Source organism: Saccopteryx bilineata, chromosome X (genome assembly GCF_036850765.1).
Source record: "Saccopteryx bilineata isolate mSacBil1 chromosome X, mSacBil1_pri_phased_curated, whole genome shotgun sequence".
In the NCBI taxonomy this organism is placed as follows: Eukaryota; Metazoa; Chordata; class Mammalia; order Chiroptera; family Emballonuridae; genus Saccopteryx; species Saccopteryx bilineata.
Window position 1 is genome coordinate 100,985,814 of NC_089502.1, and position 20,627 is coordinate 101,006,440.

Below are 20,627 nucleotides of genomic sequence, written 5' to 3' on the forward strand. Positions count from 1 at the left end.
ATCTTTATTGGCATTTCTCCTTGCGTTTTAAACAAAAGGCTCACATTTTTATTTTGTATTGGGCCTCACAATTTATGTAGTTGGCTGTAGGTGTAGAAAATAATTGAAGAATTTATGAATGGGAAGGGAAATAAGAAGGGTAAAGGGGTGAGAAATGTTCCTCATTTGGCCTAACAGGCCAAGTTAAAGAAAAACTAGAAGGTTTAAACTTTTGCTTCAATGTTTGACAAATTTCTTTACCTATAAGCCTAGCTCATAAAACATTTTCTGGTACCCACAGACTAACACAATTGACAAGATTATATACATATGTGTGTGTATGCATGCACAATTTTGTATTTGTGTGTGTGTATTCTATAAGATATACATTCTATATGTTATCTTACTGCAGGATGGTGTGCAAAGCAGAGGTTTTGTCCTCGGACCAGAAAATATCTATGTTTCCATCTCTTGAGGGATTTACAACTCTTCAGCAGAGGTCCTTCCTTCAGTATTTTCTGAAAGATAGAAGCATAGTGTTGAGAAATTAGATAAATTTGCAATACCATATCACTTGTCTTCTCATTTGAGAAGATCAGATATCTAAAAGGCTCTATCTCTTGTCACATATCTGAGAAATGGCCTGAGAGTCAGGAAAAAACTCAAGGAAGTTAGTCAATCAGAAAAATCATTGTTACCTTTGGATAACACATTCAGGATGATATAGGCTATGAGTTTCCTAAGATAAATGGTTTAAGAGCCATGGAGAACATCTTCATTGGTAGTAGGGGATGATGAGGAGGGACATTAACATGTGGTTATGAGAATAACATGCCTAACAAAGAATATTAGGGAAAGGGACTGCATTAAGTAAAAGCAGATTTTCTGGTTATCTTGAGATTGAAGCTCTAGACAGAGCATTCCTATCAACTCTTTTAGAGTGTTCCTTTTAGAATATTAAATTGGATCTCATGTCTTCTCTGCTCACAAACCTCCAATAGTTTCCAAACATTTTTAGAAGCAAAGCCAAAGTTTTTACCATGGCTTTCAAGGGATTTATGATCTGGTGACAGAGCAAAAATCATCAAAAACAAAACAAAACAAAAAGCCCTGCCTTCTTATTACTTTCTTTACATATCTCATAGTCCGATCACTGATTTCTGTTACTTGTTGAACAGACTGATTCTAACCAAGCATAGTTTTTACAATCAAGCAAGTTCTGAGTCATATTTATAGACATGCAAGACTGATATTTGGGGGAAAGGCTCACACCCACCAAGCTTTGTAGTGGCATTGAGTGTGGTGCTGAGTTAAATCGCTGAGAGATCATTTGGCTTTATTCAAATCCAAGAGTGCAGAGTTTATCAAGGCATAGGTAATTCAGGTCCCAAGTACAGTAAAAAAATGTATTTGCCTAAACTATAATATCCCTTTCAGAGAAAGCTAGAACTTTCGAGTGCTCTGCTTCAGTTTCCTTTTGGGTTCTCTGATAAGTCAATCCCCAAATCCATTATTCACTGAAATTCTTGCACTCTAGCACAGGTGTTCTCTGTCCCTGATGCTCTACAACTCAGCATATATAAATTATCGTCAGCAGTGAAAAAGTAATCACTTCCCTTGATCCATATTTATAAAATATCTTTTTATAAAATATCTCAGCAGGGTGTGTAAAACAGCCCAATTTTCTACATATAATTAACACCTGCCTCCAATGCTCCTTCCCAATCCTCAAGACTTCTACTATATCTGCTATATCTGTTCTTCTGTGTCTTTGTGGGTTTTTGATGAATGAAGCTTTGAGGGATGCCTTTACCTTTTCCTAGCAAAAGGGGCCTGTTAGGTAGCCAAACTGAATTTCACCCCCACCCAATTAAACAGTAGGCAAGTGTCATGGCATGTACACTACCTGTTATTTTCATGTTTTTCTTAGGAGGGAGGCTCAATCAAGTTGAAGATGAGTAGTTTATCATTCCTCAAGTGAGAACCGGAATCCCACTATAAGTACAACTGGGGAAATCAGCTTTCTGCCTATGTCTCCTTCAGTTAAAAAACCTGGAACATAGATTCTCTTTGCTTTGGAGCTGAAGGTGATGGGAAGAAGCCATTTCTTAACTCAGGCCTACCAAAGTTGATTTAGAACAATGTTTGATTTAGTTAAAATGTAACTCCAGATGCTTTAGGCTTTATGAAAGGCCAGACTCACTGTTCTACTGAAAGCTTTGTATTCTCCAGGGTTCTGTTGATGTGGTAGGAGTCAGGCAGACTGGCTCTAGCACTTACTAGCTGTGTGACCTTAGGCAAGTCACTTAACCTCTCTGAGCCTCAATTTTCTTGTCTGTTAGATGCAGATACCTTGCAGAGCATGTGCCTGCCATTCTATAAGTGTGAGTCACTTGTGGATTGTAGAAGCAGGGCTTTGTAACACAGCTCCACTCGTCTTGTTATTGGGTGCTTCCCTCCCTGACACTAGTAAACCTGGCTGGCTAAGAGCTGTGGCAGAAGCTGAGGATTAGGGTGACTAATGATCCCAGCTCTTCCAGAACTTTCATTGCTAAAACTAGGAGATCGCTAGCACTGAGAAACAAGATCTTCCTACTGCTCAGGTATGCAATAATTGTAGCTGCAAATCCCTCCCACAGCCTCCTGTGTTAAGGAGGAACTATAAAGGCTCCTCCATGTTCCTTTCTCTATTAGTGAAATAAAACAAGTTGAAATGATGCTACAATTTTTTTCTGAGTAGGCAAAAACCATAAGCAGTTTCTTGTAAATTATTCAAAAGATAGTCTATATACCTGCATAAACATATATGTGTGTGTGTTTATGTATACGTATATTATTTCTTCTTCATGTAAATCAGCATTCTATGTACAATGATTATTTCTTGTTTTCACCACATAATAAATATTGGTACATACTGAGCTGCCACATTTCTTTTTATAATTGCATAGCATTCCATTGTGTGGATGCAATGTGATTTATTTAAACAGTTCCCTATTGATGGACAGTGGTTTAAAATTGTATTCTATTACAAACAATACTGTAATAACTCTCTGTATATACATGCCATTTTACATTGGTGTGACCACATTGATAAGCTAAATATATATTAAGGGTTGGTGACTTTAAAACTAACCCACTGGGACCATAAAGCCTAAAAACACATGTCTACTCAAATCTCTCAGCTCTCCCTTTCCTTTTTCTATTACTGGAGTTTTACAGAAAGGGTAAGGATCACTAATGGGGTATTATGGAGGAGGTGAGCAATTTGGGCCCAGGCTGACAAAGCACAGAATATAGGAACTTGGCTCTTGGTAATTGCTCTGTCAATAGTAGCCACAAGGAAGGGGAAGAGCTTGGCTGAGTCTTCCCAGACTTTCCCACAGATTTGAATGCTGGTTTTGCTGCATTGAACTGTGAATCCTTGAACAAGCCATTTCACATCTACAGATGATAGTCATTTTGATCTAGCCTGTGTGTCAGATCCAACTTGGAGATCACTTCAATTCACTCATTTCTTTCTACCAAGGACCATAGTTCACCCAGAGGAAAATCCATGAGTGAATAATGTCTCCAGATTTCCCATTGATTTTGCTGAAGGAAACCATGTGCTACAAATAACTTCACAAATGGGGAAGAAAACAACCACAATTGTTTGTAGAAGTGTCTGAAATTTTAAAATCCCATATTTTTCATATTTTGATACTTTGTAATAACATGCTGGACCATGTGTTATAGCTCCTAAATCTGAGGACTTCAACCTTTTGAAGTATTTTTAAATGCTTTCAACCTAAAGGTGAAATATCTTGCAAGTATAAAAAGTTGTCACGTATTTGGCCATAACTCACTCAAAGAGCAAAGTGATGAAGACTTAGCCAGTGCTTTCTGTATACTGGGCTTTAAAAATAGCTGTCTATTTCTAATCATGACATCACATGCCTCTAATAATGTGGGTGCATAAGCCCACATCACTTAACTGCATATAATTGGGAAGTTGGGGAGATTGCCTTATTGCTAAACTGGTCCCATACAGGTAGGCATTTGAAGACATGCACAGGACCTAAGAATATATTAATTAACAAGTCCTCTGAGAATGAAGTGTTAGATAGTAAAGAGGGGATTTGAGTTTTTGTCTTTACTTTTTCTCAGCCTTATGAAGTCTCATTGACAAGAGTCATGAGGCTGGTAGACAGAAACTAACATCTGAACTATTGGTTCTGTTTGCTTCTTGCAGCAATATTTGTCTAAGAAAGATGAAATTCACTAATTTTCGTGTGTGTGTGTGTGTGTGTGTGCATGAATGCACACGGACATGCTTGTTAACTTTGCCTTACCAGTGATACGTGAGAGCAGAAGCAAGGTCTCAGGTAGGGAACCTCAACGGTAGGATTGGCTTGTGGGTTGAGTGAGAAAGTTTCCACTCAACTTCTAAAACTGTAGACAACTTTGCTGCCTCTGAGCAAAGAACTGTTACTGGCTGAGCAACAGTTAATTAACAGACATTAATTTGTTAAGGAAGAGTCTATGTGTTATAAACCTTGGTTTCAAAAAATTACTGGGCAAAGCTCTTTGAGCCTCTTACTATCCAGGCAGAGGCAGCAGCAACCCCATAGCTGGATTATCAGGCTACTAATTGAGGAAGGAAAGACTAGGAGAAAGGCTCCAGGAACACGGACTCTCTCACTGTTGGAGCCTATAAATGCTAATGAGCTTCGACTGCCAACGAGACTAAAGCACAATACATGACATTGCCATAGAGACTTATCAACTGCAAACCTCTACCTGAGCATGCCAAAGGGGTAGAACCCGGGGTACAGAGTCACCAACCAGGAAGAGGGAGAGAAAAGAAAAAGCAAGAAGATAACCTCTCAAAATCAAGAATAATCTGCAGACTTTATAACCTATCCCATTTTATTATATTTGTTCGTTTGTTTCTCTTATCTTCATTCTTGATACTTTTTTTTCCTCCTCCAATTTGGCCGATTAACTCTCTACCGGTCTTACTCTCTCCTCTCCTTGAACTACACTACCCATAAGTGTTACATCTCCCATTATCTTTTCTTTTCTATTCCTTTCTCTCTATGAGGGTTGCACTCCAAAACCCTTAACTCTCTCTCTCTCTCCTTTCTTTTTTCTTCTTTTAGTGGTTCCCTCTTTTTTTCTCTCTCTCTCTTTCTTTTCTCCCTCTATATTAGTTTCTTCCTTTCTCCTTTACATCTCCTCTCATTCAAACCTCAATAACAAACAAATTATCTTATCTGGGACTCAAACTTATGTTTGTGGCATTTTGGGGGGTTTTTACTTCACTTTTTTAACTCACTAGCAGTGCTCCCATCCCTGGCTCTCCATATTATCTAGTTCTTATTCCACTAAATACAATAGTAATTTTTTAATTTGTCCCCCCATTTTTCCATTTTCCTCTTATTCCTCTCATCATAACTCTTAGACAACCAACACCTAAAAGCAAATCATTTTATTCTTGACCCAAATTTTTTCCTTATTTGCTTTTTGTGGGTCCATACGCTTTTTTTTTCTTTTTTCTTTTTTTTTCTTTTTTTTTTTTGCCCCTTTATTACTTTTCCCCAATTCAGGCCCTCCATCGCAGGCATTGTTTGTTATAATTCACAGTCCACCACAAGATTTTCTCAAGAAAGAGGGGAGAGGAGAGGAGAGGAAAAAAGGAGGGGGGGAATAATTTCCTTTTCTTAAAAATTTTTATTTTATTTTATTTTTCTTTATTTCATTATTAATTTTTTTAAAAAAACAACTCTTTTCAATTTTTTATTTTTTATTATTATTTTTTGTAACTTTTTATTCTTTATTAAATCTCATTAATACTATCAACAAAACCACCCTCAGATGCCATTAAGGAAGAGAAAACCAAATATCATGGATACAAAAGAAAGAGAGGTAACACAGCTAGATGAGGAAAAATCTATGGAGAAAACATTTAATATATTGGAAACCTTGGAGCTAAATGACAGAGAATTCAAGATAGAAATCCTAAAAATCCTCCGAGATATACAAGAAAACACAGAAAGGCAATTTAGAGAGCTCAGAAAACAACTCAATGAACACAAAGAATATATGTCCAAGGAAATTGAAACTATAAAAACAAATCAAACAGAGATGAAAAACTCAATTCACGAGCTGAAAAACGAAGTAACAAGCTTAGCTAATAGAACAGGTCAGATAGAAGAGAGGATTAATGAAATAGAAGACAAGCAACTTGAGGCACAACAGAGAGAAGAAGAAAGAGACTCAAAAATTAAAAAAAAATGAGATAGCCCTACAAGAATTATCTGACTCCATCAAAAAGAATAACATAAGAATAATAGGTATATCAGAGGGAGAAGAGAGAGAAAATGGAATGGAGTGCATACTCAAACAAATAATAGATGAGAACTTCCCAAGCCTGTGGAAAGAACTAAAGCCTCAAATTCAAGAAGCAAAGAGAACTCCAAGTTTTCTTAACCCCAACAAACCTACTCCAAGGCATATCATAATGAAATTGACACAAACCAACAGCAAAGAAAAAATTCTCAAGGCAGCCAGGGAAAAGAAGAATACAACATATAAAGGAAGGCCCATTAGATTATCATCAAATTTCTCAGCAGAAACTCTACAAGCTAGAAGAGAGTGGACCCCAATATTTAAAGTCCTGAAAGAGAGGAACTTTCAGCCATGAATACTATACCCATCAAAGCTATCCTTCAAATATGAAGGAGAAATAAAAATATTCATAGATACAGAAAAGATGAGGGAAATTATCATCAGAAATCCCACACTCCAGGAATTACTAAAGGGGGTTCTCCAATCAGATACAAAGAACAAAAAAAAAAACAGAGTCACAAGTAAAAGCTCCAAGAAGAACACAATAAAACCAAATTTAAACTGTGACAACAACAAAAAGAAAGAGGGGGAGAAGATGGAGATTAACAGTAGCAAAGGACGATGGAGTGCAAAAGTACTCACAAAATAGTTCGCTACAATGAACAGGGTAGGGACCCTTTTCATTACTCAAAGGTAACCACCATTGAAAAAACCACCACAGAAGCACATGATTTAAAAAAGATAGCAACAGAGGAAAGATGTATGGAATACAACCAAATAAAAACAAAAGATAGAAAAACGAAAGAGAAGGATCAAACAAGACAGAAAACTAACAGAAAACAAGATATAAAATGGCAATAGGGAACTCACAAATATCAATAATTACACTAAATGTAAACGGATTAAACTCACCAATAAAAAGGCACAGAGTAGCAGAATGGATTAAAAAAGAAAATCGAACTGTATGCTGCCTCCAGGAAACTCATCTAAGTAACAAGAATAAAAACAAATTCAAAGTGAAAGGCTGGAAAACAATACTCCAAGCAAATAACATCCAAAAAAAAGCAGGTGTAGCAATACTCATATCGGATAATGCTGACTACAAGACAGGAAAAGTACTCAGAGACAAAAATGGCCATTTCATACTGGCTAAGGGGACACTGAATCAAGAAGACATAACAATTCTTAATATATATGCACCAAACCAAGGAGCACCAAAATATATAAGACAGCTACTTATCGATCTTAAAACAAAAACTGACAAAAATACAGTCATACTTGAAGACCTCAATACACCGCTGACGGCTCTAGATCGGTCATCCAAACAGAGAATCAACAAAGACATAGTGGCCTTAAACAAAACACTAGAGCACCGGGATATGATAGACATCTACAGGACATTTCATCCCAAAGTGACTGAGTATACATTTTTCTCCAGTGTACATGGATCATTCTCAAGAATTGACCATATGCTGGGCCACAAAAACAACATCAGCAAATTCAGAAAAATTGAAGTTGTACCAAGCATATTTTCTGATCATAAAGCCTTGAAACTAGAATTCAACTGCAAAAAAGAGGAAAAAAATCCCACAAAAATGTGGAAACTAAACAACATACTTTTAAAAAATGAATGGGTCAAAGAAGAAATAAGTGCAGAGATCAAAAGATATATACAGACTAATGAAAATGACAATACGACATATCAGAATCTATGGGATGCAGCAAAAGCAGTGATAAGAGGGAAGTTCATATCGCTTCAGGCATATATGAACAAACAAGAGAGAGCCCAAGTGAACCACTTAACTTCCCACCTTAAGGAACTAGAAAAAGAAGAACAAAGACAACCCAAAACCAGCCGAAGAAAGGAAATAATAAAAATCAGAGCAGAAATAAATGAATTAGAGAACAGAAAAACTATAGAAAAAATTAATAGGACAAGGAGCTGGTTCTTTGAAAAGATCAACAAAATTGACAAACCCTTGGCAAGACTTACCAAGGAAAAAAGAGAAAGAACTCATATAAACAAAATCCAAAATGAAAGAGGAGAAATCACCACGGACACCGTAGATATGCAAAGAATTATTGTAGAATACTATGAAAAACTTTATGCCACTAAATTCAACAACCTAGAAGAAATGGATAAATTCCTAGAACAATACAACCTTCCTAGACTGAATCAAGAAGAAGCAGAAAGCCTAAACAGACCTATCAGTAGAGAAAAAATAGAAAAAACCATTAAAAACCTCCCCAAAAATAAAAGTCCAGGCCCTGACGGCTATACCAGCGAATTTTATATCAAACATTCAAAGAAGACTTGGTTCCTATTCTACTCAAAGTCTTCCAAAAAATTGAAGAAGAAGCAATACTTCCAAACACATTTTATGAGGCCAACATAACCCTCATACCAAAACCAGGCAAGGATGGCACAAAAAAAGAAAACTACAGACCAATATTTCTAATGAATACAGATGCTAAAATACTAAACAAAATACTAGCAAATCGAATACAACAACATATTAAAAAAATAATACATCATGATCAAGTGGGATTCATCCCAGAATCTCAAGGATGGTTCAACATACGTAAAACGGTTAACGTAATACACCATATCAACAAAACAAAGAACAAAAACCACATGATCTTATCAATAGACGCAGAAAAGGCTTTCGATAAAATACAACACAATTTCATGTTTAAGACTCTCAACAAAATGGGTATAGAAGGAAAATATCTCAACATGATAAAGGCCATATATGATAAACCATCAGCTAACATCATATTAAATGGCACTAAACTGAAGGCTTTCCCCCTTAAATCAGGAACAAGACAGGGTTGTCCACTCTCTCCACTCTTATTTAATGTGGTACTAGGGGTTCTAGCCAGAGCAATCAGACAAGACAAAGAAATAAAAGGCATCCATATCGGAAAAGAAGAAGTAAAGGTATCACTTTTTGCAGACGATATGATCCTATACATCGAAAACCCCAAAGAATCCACAAAAAGACTACTAGAAACAATAAGCCAATACAGTAAGGTCGCAGGATACAAAATTAACATACAGAAGTCAATAGCCTTTCTATATGCCAACAATGAAACAACTGAGAAGGAACTCAAAAGAATAATCCCCTTCACGATTGCAACAAAAAAAAAATAAAATACTTAGGAATAAACATAACAAAGAATGTAAAGGACTTATATAATGAAAACTATAAACCATTGTTAAGGGAAATCGAAAAAGATATAATGAGATGGAAGAATATACCTTGTTCTTGGCTAGGAAGTATAAATATAATCAAGATGGCTATATTACCCAAAGCAATATACAAATTTAATGCAATTCCTATCAAACTTCCAATGACATTTTTTAAAGAAATAGAGCAAAAAATCATCAGATTTATATGGAACTATAAAAAACCCCGAATAGCCAAAGCAATCCTAAAGAAAAAGAATGAAGCTGGGGGCATTACAATACCTGACTTCAAACTCTATTATAGGGCCACGACAATCAAAACAGCATGGTATTGGCAGAAAAATAGACACTCAGACCAATGGAACAGAATAGAAAGTCCAGAAATAAAACCACATATATATAGTCAAATAATTTTTGATAAAGGGGCCAACAACACACAATGGAGAAAAGAAAGCCTCTTCAATAAATGGTGCTGGGAAAACTGGAAAGCCACATGCAAAAGAATGAAACTGGACTACAGTCTCTCCCCCTGTACAAAAATTAACTCAAAATGGATCAAAGATCTAAACATAAGACCTGAAACAATTAAGTACATAGAAGAAGACATAGGTACTCAACTCATGGACCTGGGTTTTAAAGAGCATTTTATGAATTTGACTCCAATGGCAAGAGAAGTGAAGGCAAAAATTAATGAATGGGACTACATCAGACTAAGAAGTTTTTGCTCAGCAAGAGAAACTGATAACAAAATAAACAGAAAGCCAACTAAATGGGAAATGATATTTTCAAACAACAGCTCAGATAAGGGCCTAATATCCAAAATATACAAAGAACTCATAAAACTCAACAACAAACAAACAAACAATCCAATAAAAAAATGGGAAGAGGATATGAATAGACACTTCTCCCAGGAAGAAATACAGATGGCCAACAGATATATGAAAAGATGCTCATCTTCTTTAGCTATTAGAGAAATGCAAATCAAAACGGCAATGAGATACCACCTCACACCTGTTCGATTAGCTGTTATTAGCAAGTCAGGTAATAGCAAATGTTGGAGAGGCTGTGGAGAAAAGGGAACCCTCATACACTGTTCGTGGGACTGTAAAGTAGTACAACCATTATGGAAGAAAGTATGGTGGTTCCTTAAAAAACTGAAAATAGAACTACCTTATGACCCAGCAATCCCTCTACTGGGTATATATCCCAAAAACTCAGAAACATTGATACGTAAAGACACATGCAGCCCCATGTTTATTGCAGCATTGTTCACAGTGGCCAGGACATGGAAACAACCAAAAAGCCCATCAATAGATGACTGGATAAAGAAGATGTGGCACATATACACTATGGAATACTACTCAGCCATAAGAAATGATGACATCGGAACATTTACAGCAAAATGGTGGGATCTTGATAACATGATACGAAGCGAAATAAGTAAATCAGAAAAAACCAGGAACTGTATTATTCCATACGTAGGTGGGACATAATAGTGAAACTAAGAGACATTGATAAGAGTGTGGTGGTTACGGGGGGGAGGGGGGAATGGGAGAGGGATAGGGGGTGGGGAGGGGCACAAAGAAAACAAGATGGAAGGTGACAGAGGACAATCTGACTTTGGGTGGTGGGTATGCAACATAATTGAACGACAAGATAACCTGGACTTGTTATCTTTGAATATATGTATCCTGATTTATTGATGTCACCCCATTAAAAAAATAAAATTATTAAAAAAAATTACTGGGCAAGTAACAAAGTTAAAAAATTTTGACAGTTGATGAAAGAAGGTCAACAGGAACAAACTTCTTGGAGTAATAATAATGAAAACAACAATAACAATTGTTAACACTTGGTGAATCTTTACTATGTGGTTAGCACTGTGTTAAATCATGTTACATGGAGAACTGAGGCTTAGAGAGATTAGGTAACTTTCCCAGTAAATTAATACTTGGCAGAATTAAAAAATCTCTTAGTTTTATAGGACATAGAAGACCAGTTATTCTTCAATGAAAGGAAAAATGTAAGGTTTAAATCATTGGCCTTATTGAAAGTTAAACCCTATTGTCAATTAACAAAAGGAAACAAGATTGGTGTGAATCTCAGCTATTTGGTTCAGTCTTGTTTTTATTGTTAATATTAAATGCCAAAGTAATTAAGGTAATAATAATTGTTTAATCTACATGATATTTTGTAAACTGCAAAAATCTTGAAGATTCTCATTTGACTCTGAGGACAATCCTTAGGATCAAGTGAGGTAGGTGATTTATTATTATTTTTTCCAGATAAGAACACTGTGACTCAAGGAAAGACCCAAAGTCGCTATGTGGTAAATTAGTTCTGGCCTCCTGATTTCCAATACAAGATTCTTTTCACTGTATCTTTAAATTTATGGTTTTTTGTGTTGTTTGGTATCATTTTAATTAGTAGACTCTTTTTCAAAGCCTAGTTTCTCCATCTTATCCTTTTTCTGCCATCCTGCAATACAACTCTTTACTATCATTGTAGGTAAAGAAATATGGTATGAATCAAATGTACAATTGGCAGGCATCCATGTAGTAAATAAAGGTAATGCTATGATGAGCCCAAAAGGAAACTCTTCTTTGGCCTGTATATTCCCTATTAGCAATAATGCAAAATTAACTTGGCTTTTCAACTACTACACAAAAACAATCTACAAGGATTTTTCTAGGAAAGACTGAAAGTGCTACTGTTACTATTGCTTCCTCATTCCAGGGGCCAGTTCCCACAGCTTGTTCAGATACTTTACCCGAAGACCTACTGCAACCCTTTTCTAGTTTTGGACCTTCATTTATGTCCCTGTTGAAACATCATCCAAATTTACATTCTTTTCTAACTTATTCTTGTAAGCAAACACCCGGTAGAACTATACACCTTTCTCTAGTTAAGCTATGTTTAACGGATTAAGACTGCTCAACTCCTAAATGTCCACTGCCTACAGTAATTAAATTCTGATAGCCACTGGCCAAGGCTTACAGTGAGGCTGACTGTTACCATCTGGATTTTGTGCTGTTTAACTCTTGATAGCCTATTCAGAAGATGCTACCAGAAAAGTACGAATGTACTAAGGGAGAAGAAAAGAGAGAGAGAAAAGAAGAGATCAGTGGTATTACAACTCAAGCTAATAGGCCTGGAAGAGGGGAAGAGGAGAAGAAAAAAGAAAAGAATTGGATAAGCATGTTACATTGAAGAGGAGGCTAGGGGTGGTGGCAAACACTAACAGACATGTACATAACAAAAGATTCTCATTTTCCCACCAGTAGCACATGGGATTACCACTGGTACTGGAACCATCTCTCAGCTACCATTTCATTGGCTCTGAGATTATGCTCTAATCAGTGTGTACAGCTCTCTGTTCAAAGTTGCTGGGGAGAAGGCAGCACTGACTACAATGGGAAAAGAAAAATTATTGGCTGAGACCTGGGAGACAGCTACACTTGGATCACACAAAAAATAAAAAGTAAGCCAAATTGTCCTCTGAGAGGGTTAGGCAACTATCCTTTACTTACAAACAGAGCCTAAAAAACTAGAATTGCTTAAGAAAGTGAAGGGGAGATAGCAAGTGAGAGTCCAGTGTGAAACAAACTCACTAATAGCAATGTACACACACTAGAAATAATACACAGAGAAATATGGAAACACAGCTAATCTCTCTTGCCACTTTCATCCCTCCATACATATAATAAAAGGTAATGTACTCACAAACACATGTCTGGTATCCATATTTTTTTATGAAATGTCTACTATTACTAGGCATCCTCTTAGGTAATTTGTATATTGATACATTAGTACTAATATTCAGAACAACACTTGCAAGGTAAGTATTATTAGCATCATATTATAGATAAAGTTATGAGTGTTAGAATTGCCAAACAACTTCTCCAAGATCACACACAGTTAGAAAAGGGGATAACTTGGAATCCAAGTATGTCTAGACACATTTTTACTCATTATATCATACACATTGCCTCTCTTTCCTGGAAAGTAGGGGTTCGTTTGATATGAGAGATTAAATATTGATAATTTGCAAAATCACAAGAGATTTTAATGATCTAGTTTGTGTTTTTCACAGAAACATTTGTACATGGTGCAGTATGGTTATCAATATGGTACCTGGGAGAGACAGTGGGCTTAATGGACATTGAAGTCCATGGAGTCTGAAACTCAGCAGTAAACTTCTGTGAGCAAGTCATACCAGCTCTGCAAGCTGCCACTTCTTTGTGGAAACTACAGATAAAAATGCTAAAATTTGGTGGTTGCTTTACCAAAGAAAGGCTAAGACATAACAGACAAAACTATTAATATTGCTCAGGTCTGTTGCCATAAAGTAAACTCCCACCAAATTAAAAACTGTAGGAATAGTCCTGGACCCACAAATACAAATTTTTTTTTTCATTTTTCTGAAGCTGGAAACAGGGAGAAACAGTCAGACAGACTCCCGCATGCGCCTGACCGGATCCACCCGGCACGCCCACCAGGGGGCGACGCTCTGCCCACCAGAGGGCGATGCTCTGCCCATCCTGGGTGTCGCCATGTTGCGACCAGAGCCACTAGCGCCTGAGGCAGAGGCCACAGAGCCATCCCCAGCACCCGGGCCATCTTTGCTCCAATGGAGCCTTGGCTGCGGGAGGGGAAGAGAGAGACAGAGAGGAAAGCACGGCGGAGGGGTGGAGAAACAAATGGGCGCTTCTCCTGTGTGCCCTGGTCGGGAATCGAACCCGGGTCCTCCGCACGCTAGGCAAATACAAATTATTTCAAGACTGAGCAGGTAAAAAAGAAAACATTGGTATAAAACTTTTGGTAAATCACAAATACTTGTTATAGCTGAGTTATGTCTGGTGGGCACAGTGCCCAGAGTGCTACACCTTACCCACTGTAGGTAGTTGATGAATATTTATAAAATTAAATTGAGTGAGGGAAAATACACTTGGAGAGGACAATGAGAAAGGGTGCTCTCAAATATTTCTATTAATTGGCTCCTAAAAATCAATTGTTATTGTAGAAAACACCTGAAGATTCTGATATTTTCAAAGCCATATAATTAGGCAAAATCCAATTTAGTACAGTAAAAAAAAGTATAGATTTTTTTTTACAGAGACAGAGAGTCAGAGAGAGGGACAGAGAGATGAGAAGCATCAATCATTAGTCTTTTGTTGCGCATTGCGACACCTTAGTTGTTCATTGATTGCTTTCTCATATGTGCCTTGACTGTGGGCCTTCAGCAGACCGAGTAACCCCTTGCTGGAGCCAGCGACCTTGGGTCCAAGCTGGTGAGCTTTTGCTCAAACCTATGAGCCTGCACTCAAGCTGGCAACCTCGGGGTTTCTAACCTGGGTCCTCCACATCTCAGTCTAATGCTCTATCCACTGCGCCACCACCTGGTCAAGCAAAAGTATAGATTTTGAAGTCGGATAAACCTGGATTTGAAACTCGGCTCCATCACTTTTTAGGTGTGTGTTCTTGGGCAAATAATTTAAGTTATAAATCTCGCCATTTTTTTCTGCAAAAACACATATAATGGAACTCAACTTTTAATAAAGATCAAGAGAATGCACAAAAGTGCTTAATGCTAAGTAGAAATTAAATACATTTTTCTTCTTTTCTTCCATGGATATAGTGGTCATATTTTTAACCCTAAATTGGAACTCAAGGTTTGTTAAGTGTGAGTATATATGCGATTTCAATAAGGTATTGGAGGTTCAATTTGAAATCAGTGTTTTTTCCAAAATATCAGAACATAATTTACATATACCAATAGTCCAAACCCAGTAGGTTTTTACTACCAGAAGTTAGAGTGCTTTTGATTTTTGTGAATTAGTCTAAGCAAGCATAGACTCTATCCTTACCATGAGTAACAGAGCACAAATCACTGGAAAACAAAGACTACACATAGAAAATCAAATTTAAGTCTATAGAATAATTTGTGCCTGCTGTCCTCATAAAGATATTCATAGCACTGGGACTTTTGAACTCCTTCTTCAGGCAACAAAATGTAGAAAACCAAAAAAGCTTCTGATTATAAAAAATTAGAATGCTTAAAGTAAGCTAAGAGAAATGTTCTATTCAAGCCTGAAAAAGAAACCAGTGTGGCTCTGGCTGGTGGCTCAATGAATAAAGCATTGGCCTAGTGTATGGACGTCCTCAGTTCAATTCCTGGTCAGGGCACAAAGGAGAAGAGACCATCTGCTTCTCTCCCTTTCCTCTCCCCTTGCTGTCCCTCTTCCCCTCTAGCAGCCAGTAGCTTGATTGGTTTAAGTATGGCTCCAGGCACCAAGGATAGCTCCATTAAAGAACATCAGACTTAGGTGCTAAAAGTAGCTCAGTACTCAAGCATTGACCCCATATGGGCTGCTGGGTGGATCCCTGTCAGGGCACATGCTGAAGTCTACTTCACTATCTTCTCTGTTCTCACTTAAAAAAAGAAATAGAGAAAGAAAGAAAGAAAGAAAAGAAATGGAAAGGAAAGAAAAGGAAAGGAAAGGAACCAGTGTTAGAACAAGTTCTGATTAGAATAGTTAGTATTAGTGAACCCAAATGTTCGTATCTCTTTAAATTTAGCACATAGACATTTCACATCTAATCCTCTCTAATGTTTATATTAAAAGAGTGAGGTAATTTTTGAAGGACCAAATGAATGACTGAGTTGAAAACATCCTCTTCTATTTACATTAACTATAGCTGTGGGAGACACTGTTTCAAGAGCTGTTATAATTTGCCATAACTAAGGCACTAACAACCACTTACCTGGTAGCAATTTATTCTACTTATAGTATATCCTATTTCAAGGCCAATTATCTAGGACAGGGGTCGGGAAGTTTTTTGGCTGAGAGAGCCATGAACGCCACATATTTTAAAATGTAATTTCATGAAAGCCATACAACGACCCGTGTACGTTACGCATTATCCAATAAAAGTTTCATGTTGTCCCGGAGGACAGCTGTGATTGGCTCCAGCCGCCCGCAACCATGAACGTGAGCAGTAGGAAATGAATGGATTGTAATACATGAGAATGTTTTATATTTTTAACGTTATTATTTTTTTATTAAAGATTTGTCTGCGAGCCAGATGCAGCCATCAAAAGAGCCACATCTAGCTCACGAGCCATAGGTTCGTGACCCCTGCTCTAGGAGAAAATGACTAGCTTTTTGAGGTCTAAACTTATAACTCAAAACTAATTAAATAAAATAAATATCACAGACTATTTTCCCACATAACAAACTACTAAGGCAGGGTGCTATCATACAAACCAGCAAGACCTATGATTTTATTGGATAGAACCCAGAGGTCTACAACTATCTACTTAACAACTTCTGCCAACTTAATACAAAAATTCCAACCCCATATTTTTCTTTGTCATTCATGTGCCTTAGGTTTTCAAAGAAAGCCTAAATGTACAGTTATACAATGAAAACTAGTAAATGCATCTTCTCAGTTTATCTTTGTATTTTTCAAAAGTTTAAAATAGTTAGAGTGGATTTCATAGTCAATAAATCCATCTTCTTGCACATGCTATATGGGATGACTATATATACTTAAGCTATTCCCTCCAACTGCCTGTTCTTTTCTTTCTTTCTTTTTTTTTTTTTTTGTATTTTTCTGAAGCTGGAAACGGGGACAGTCAGACAGACTCCCGCATGCGCCCAACCGGGATCCACCCTGCACGCCCACCAGGGGCGATGCTCTGCCCCTCCGGGGCATCACTCTGCTGCGACCAGAGCCACTCTAGTACCTGGGACAGAGGCCAAGGAGCCATCCCCAGCGCCCGGGCCATCTTTGCTCCCATGGAGCCTTGGCTGCGGGAGGGGAAGAGAGAGACAGAGAGGAAGGAGGGGGTGGGGGTGGAGAAGCAAATGGGCGCCTCTACGTGCCCTGGCCGGGAATCGAACCCGGTCCCCCGCACACCAGGCCGACGCTCCACTGCTGAGCCAATCGGCCAGGGCCTGCCTGTTCTTTTCTTAAAAGTTCCTTTTCCTCCTTTAACCCTTGATACAGGAAAGAAAATTTTTATTCTAATTAGCTCTCAATTCTGCAGAAACAGCTGAAGAATTGCTTTACCAACATGAAAGCAGTGGAACATCAAGAGCACTTTTAATGTAGAGAAATAATTGTAGAGCAGGTGGAGATTGCCCATACTGATGAATTCCTTTTTGTTATTACAGAAAAATGAGTTGTATCCCTGTCTGCCTACAATCTCTGTGGTTTTCTTGATACACAATTCACTTTGGTATTCCCAACTGATGGGCTTTTTTTTTTTTTTTCCCAGGTATTTCTCACCTGTAGACAAGGTAAGACTTTTTCTGGCTCATGATTCACTGAACTATTTTTATCCAGGAGTAGCACCTTATATTTATATAAATATAATGCAAAATAATAAAAATATGAATCAAAAACCTCATAAACTTTAAGTAAGTATGAAGGGGAACAATATTTTTTACCTCAAAATATAAAAAGCATGTACATATACAATCTCCTTGTTTGAGAACTCAGAGGTGCCTTGAGACACTTTTTGGTCTATCTCAATTTTCTAATTAAGTCTCACATATTTAAGCCTCCAAAAACCATGTTCAGAGGTAAGAGGACATGTGGACTAATGGCTTGAAACTAAGGTGATTATATGGATATTTGGATTTAAAAAAGGTGGTACTGGAGTCAGAAGACAGGAAAATCAAAGGAGAAATGGTAGAGGAAAAAGTGTCAGTGAGAAGGCTGAAGGTGCCCAGGGCCGTCGGCCCCATCTATGACACTGTGGACGAGCCTAGGGTATTTCTTCCAAGAAGCAGGTAAACTGATCTCATTTGCACAAGGGCCACTTAACTATGTTTTACCTGAATAGTCAGGTTTTTTATTCTTCCCTCAAAGATCTCTGTTGTGGGTGTTGATAGTCCTATTTTCTGCTGCTTTGCTTAGTATATAGTGTTTCCTTTATCCCTCCTACCTCAATGCCCCACTCATATTTCAGGCTGGGACCTACTCCTAATGTAGAGCTCTCCTTCCCCCTTTTGCCAACTTGTATTATGAATTTACCTTTGCCACCCAGCTTAGTGTATTCCAAGGTTCTCTTTACCATGCCACAGTCGCAGAGCTCCAGGGAAAAGCAACCTGGTCTCAACTCTCCAGGCAGAGGATACCAGAAGCTCCATATCCACGCATGCTGCAATGGCTTTTCCAGTCTACCTGAATCATTACCAGCTAGAAGCAGCTGTTATTGGGACTTGGACATGAGCTGCAAAGTATAGAATGATGACAACAATTACAGTGCCATGCGGACTTTTCCTGTATGGACTTTTCCTGGACTCCTGCTCCCTGTGACAGCTCCTAACAGACTGAACTGTGGTTGGGTTGCATTTTTCAGGGATTTGGCATGGTGATGGGGCCAACTTGGACTTGGTGAACATGTTAAGACACTACTCTTTTATGAATTCTTGCTATATTGGCCAAGAGCGGGCTTAAAGGCTTTTAATCACTGTAAAAAAAAAAAAGACTGGATAAAGAAGATGGGGCACATATACAACATGGTATACTATTCAGCTAGTAGAAATGATGACATCGAATCACTTACAGCAGAATGGTGGAATCTTGATAACATTATGCGGAGTGAAATAAGCGAATCAGAAAAAAACAAGAACTGCAGGATTCCATACATTGGTGGGACATAAAAGCAAGACTAAGAGACATGGACAGGAGTGTGGTGGTTACGGGGGGTGGGGGGAGGGAAGGAGGGAGAGGGGGAAGGGGAGGGGGAGGGGTACAAAAAAAACTGGATAGAGGGTGACGGAGGACGATCTCTCTTTTGGTGATGGGTATGCAGCAGAACTGAATGACAAGAAAACCGGGAAATGTTTTCTTTGAATATATGTACCCTGATTTATTGATGTCACCTCATTAAAATAAAAATTTATTTATAAAAAAAAGTGTCAGTGAAGGGATACCGGAAAGACAGATTTCAATGGAAAAAAGTATCAAGCATATAATTTCCATGAAGTTTACACTATTTTATACATTTTGCCTGATTTGTCCTTTCAACATCCCACAAAGAGGATGTAGGTTATTATCTGCATAATTCATTGCCTTAATAAGTATACTTAGGGAATGCTTTTCCTTATCCATATTTTCTCAATAGCAAGAATGTCAAATGTGTTACAGGTCAGGTTCATGCTATATTATTACCACATGTTTTTCCCCCCAGGATACATGTGTAGATATATATTAACCTAGCTATAAGCCTTTCAGTAAATTTATACAAATAAATAGAAATTTTACCATTTTCTTGGGTCATAATGCTTTGTCTTGTTGATACAATTCAACAAATGAAGAAAGTCCATTGATGACATCCTTTGTTTTCTTCTTGAGTTCTAAATTCTAGTGCAACATATAGCCCCAAAAGAAGTTATTTGAATCAAAATGCTTAGTTTCCTCAAGAAAAATGTCAGAAGGCCATCTCTCAACATAATAAATAACCTAGAACAACTAAAGGCTAAGAAACATATGAAAAATATTTTTCAAGTCTCAAGACAGGCATTATGCTTTAGTTGAGTCTAAGATGTAATGCCATCTATTTTATGAATGAAATATAAAGTCACTTAGCCTATTATAAATAAAAGGATAAACACGTTATAAAATATATTTTATTTTGTAGAACCCAGAGGTCTACAACTATAAATATATTTTCATTAGTCATGCAACAAAATCTTAAACAAACAATCATATTTGATTTATCAGTTATACTTTTTATAATGGGCTGTAAGACTCTGGGTTCAGTTTTATTTAGGTACCTCTCATTTTCACTATCATATCCCTACATGAGAGAATGAGCATCTTTTTACATTAGAGGCTATGCTTTTTAAAAAATATTGTGGGAAATTTAGGTGCAAAAAAACAAAAAAATTTTAACACACAAATAAATTAATTAATTGTTCCCTACATATAAAAGAAAATATACATTATCCAAAAATGTTACTCTCAGTTTTTTAATGCTTAAAAATTTCAAAATAATTATAGATTCACAGGAAGGTGCAAAGAAATGTATAAGAGGTCTTATGCATCCTTTATGCAGCCTCCCACAATGCTAACATCTTGCATAAATATAGTACAGTATCAAAAGCAAGTG

The 20,627-nt window shown here is 37.3% G+C and overlaps 1 protein-coding gene across 1 annotated transcript in view; it reads right to left on the bottom strand.

Moving 5' to 3' along the window:
* DGKK (diacylglycerol kinase kappa) overlaps nucleotides 1-20,627 on the bottom strand; it is a 203,834-nt gene that overhangs the window by 133,963 nt on the left and 49,244 nt on the right. The window contains exon 3 of the mRNA XM_066250504.1: nucleotides 387-497. Coding sequence (XP_066106601.1) covers nucleotides 387-497 — 111 coding nt within the window. The remainder of the gene's footprint in view (nucleotides 1-386; nucleotides 498-20,627) is intronic.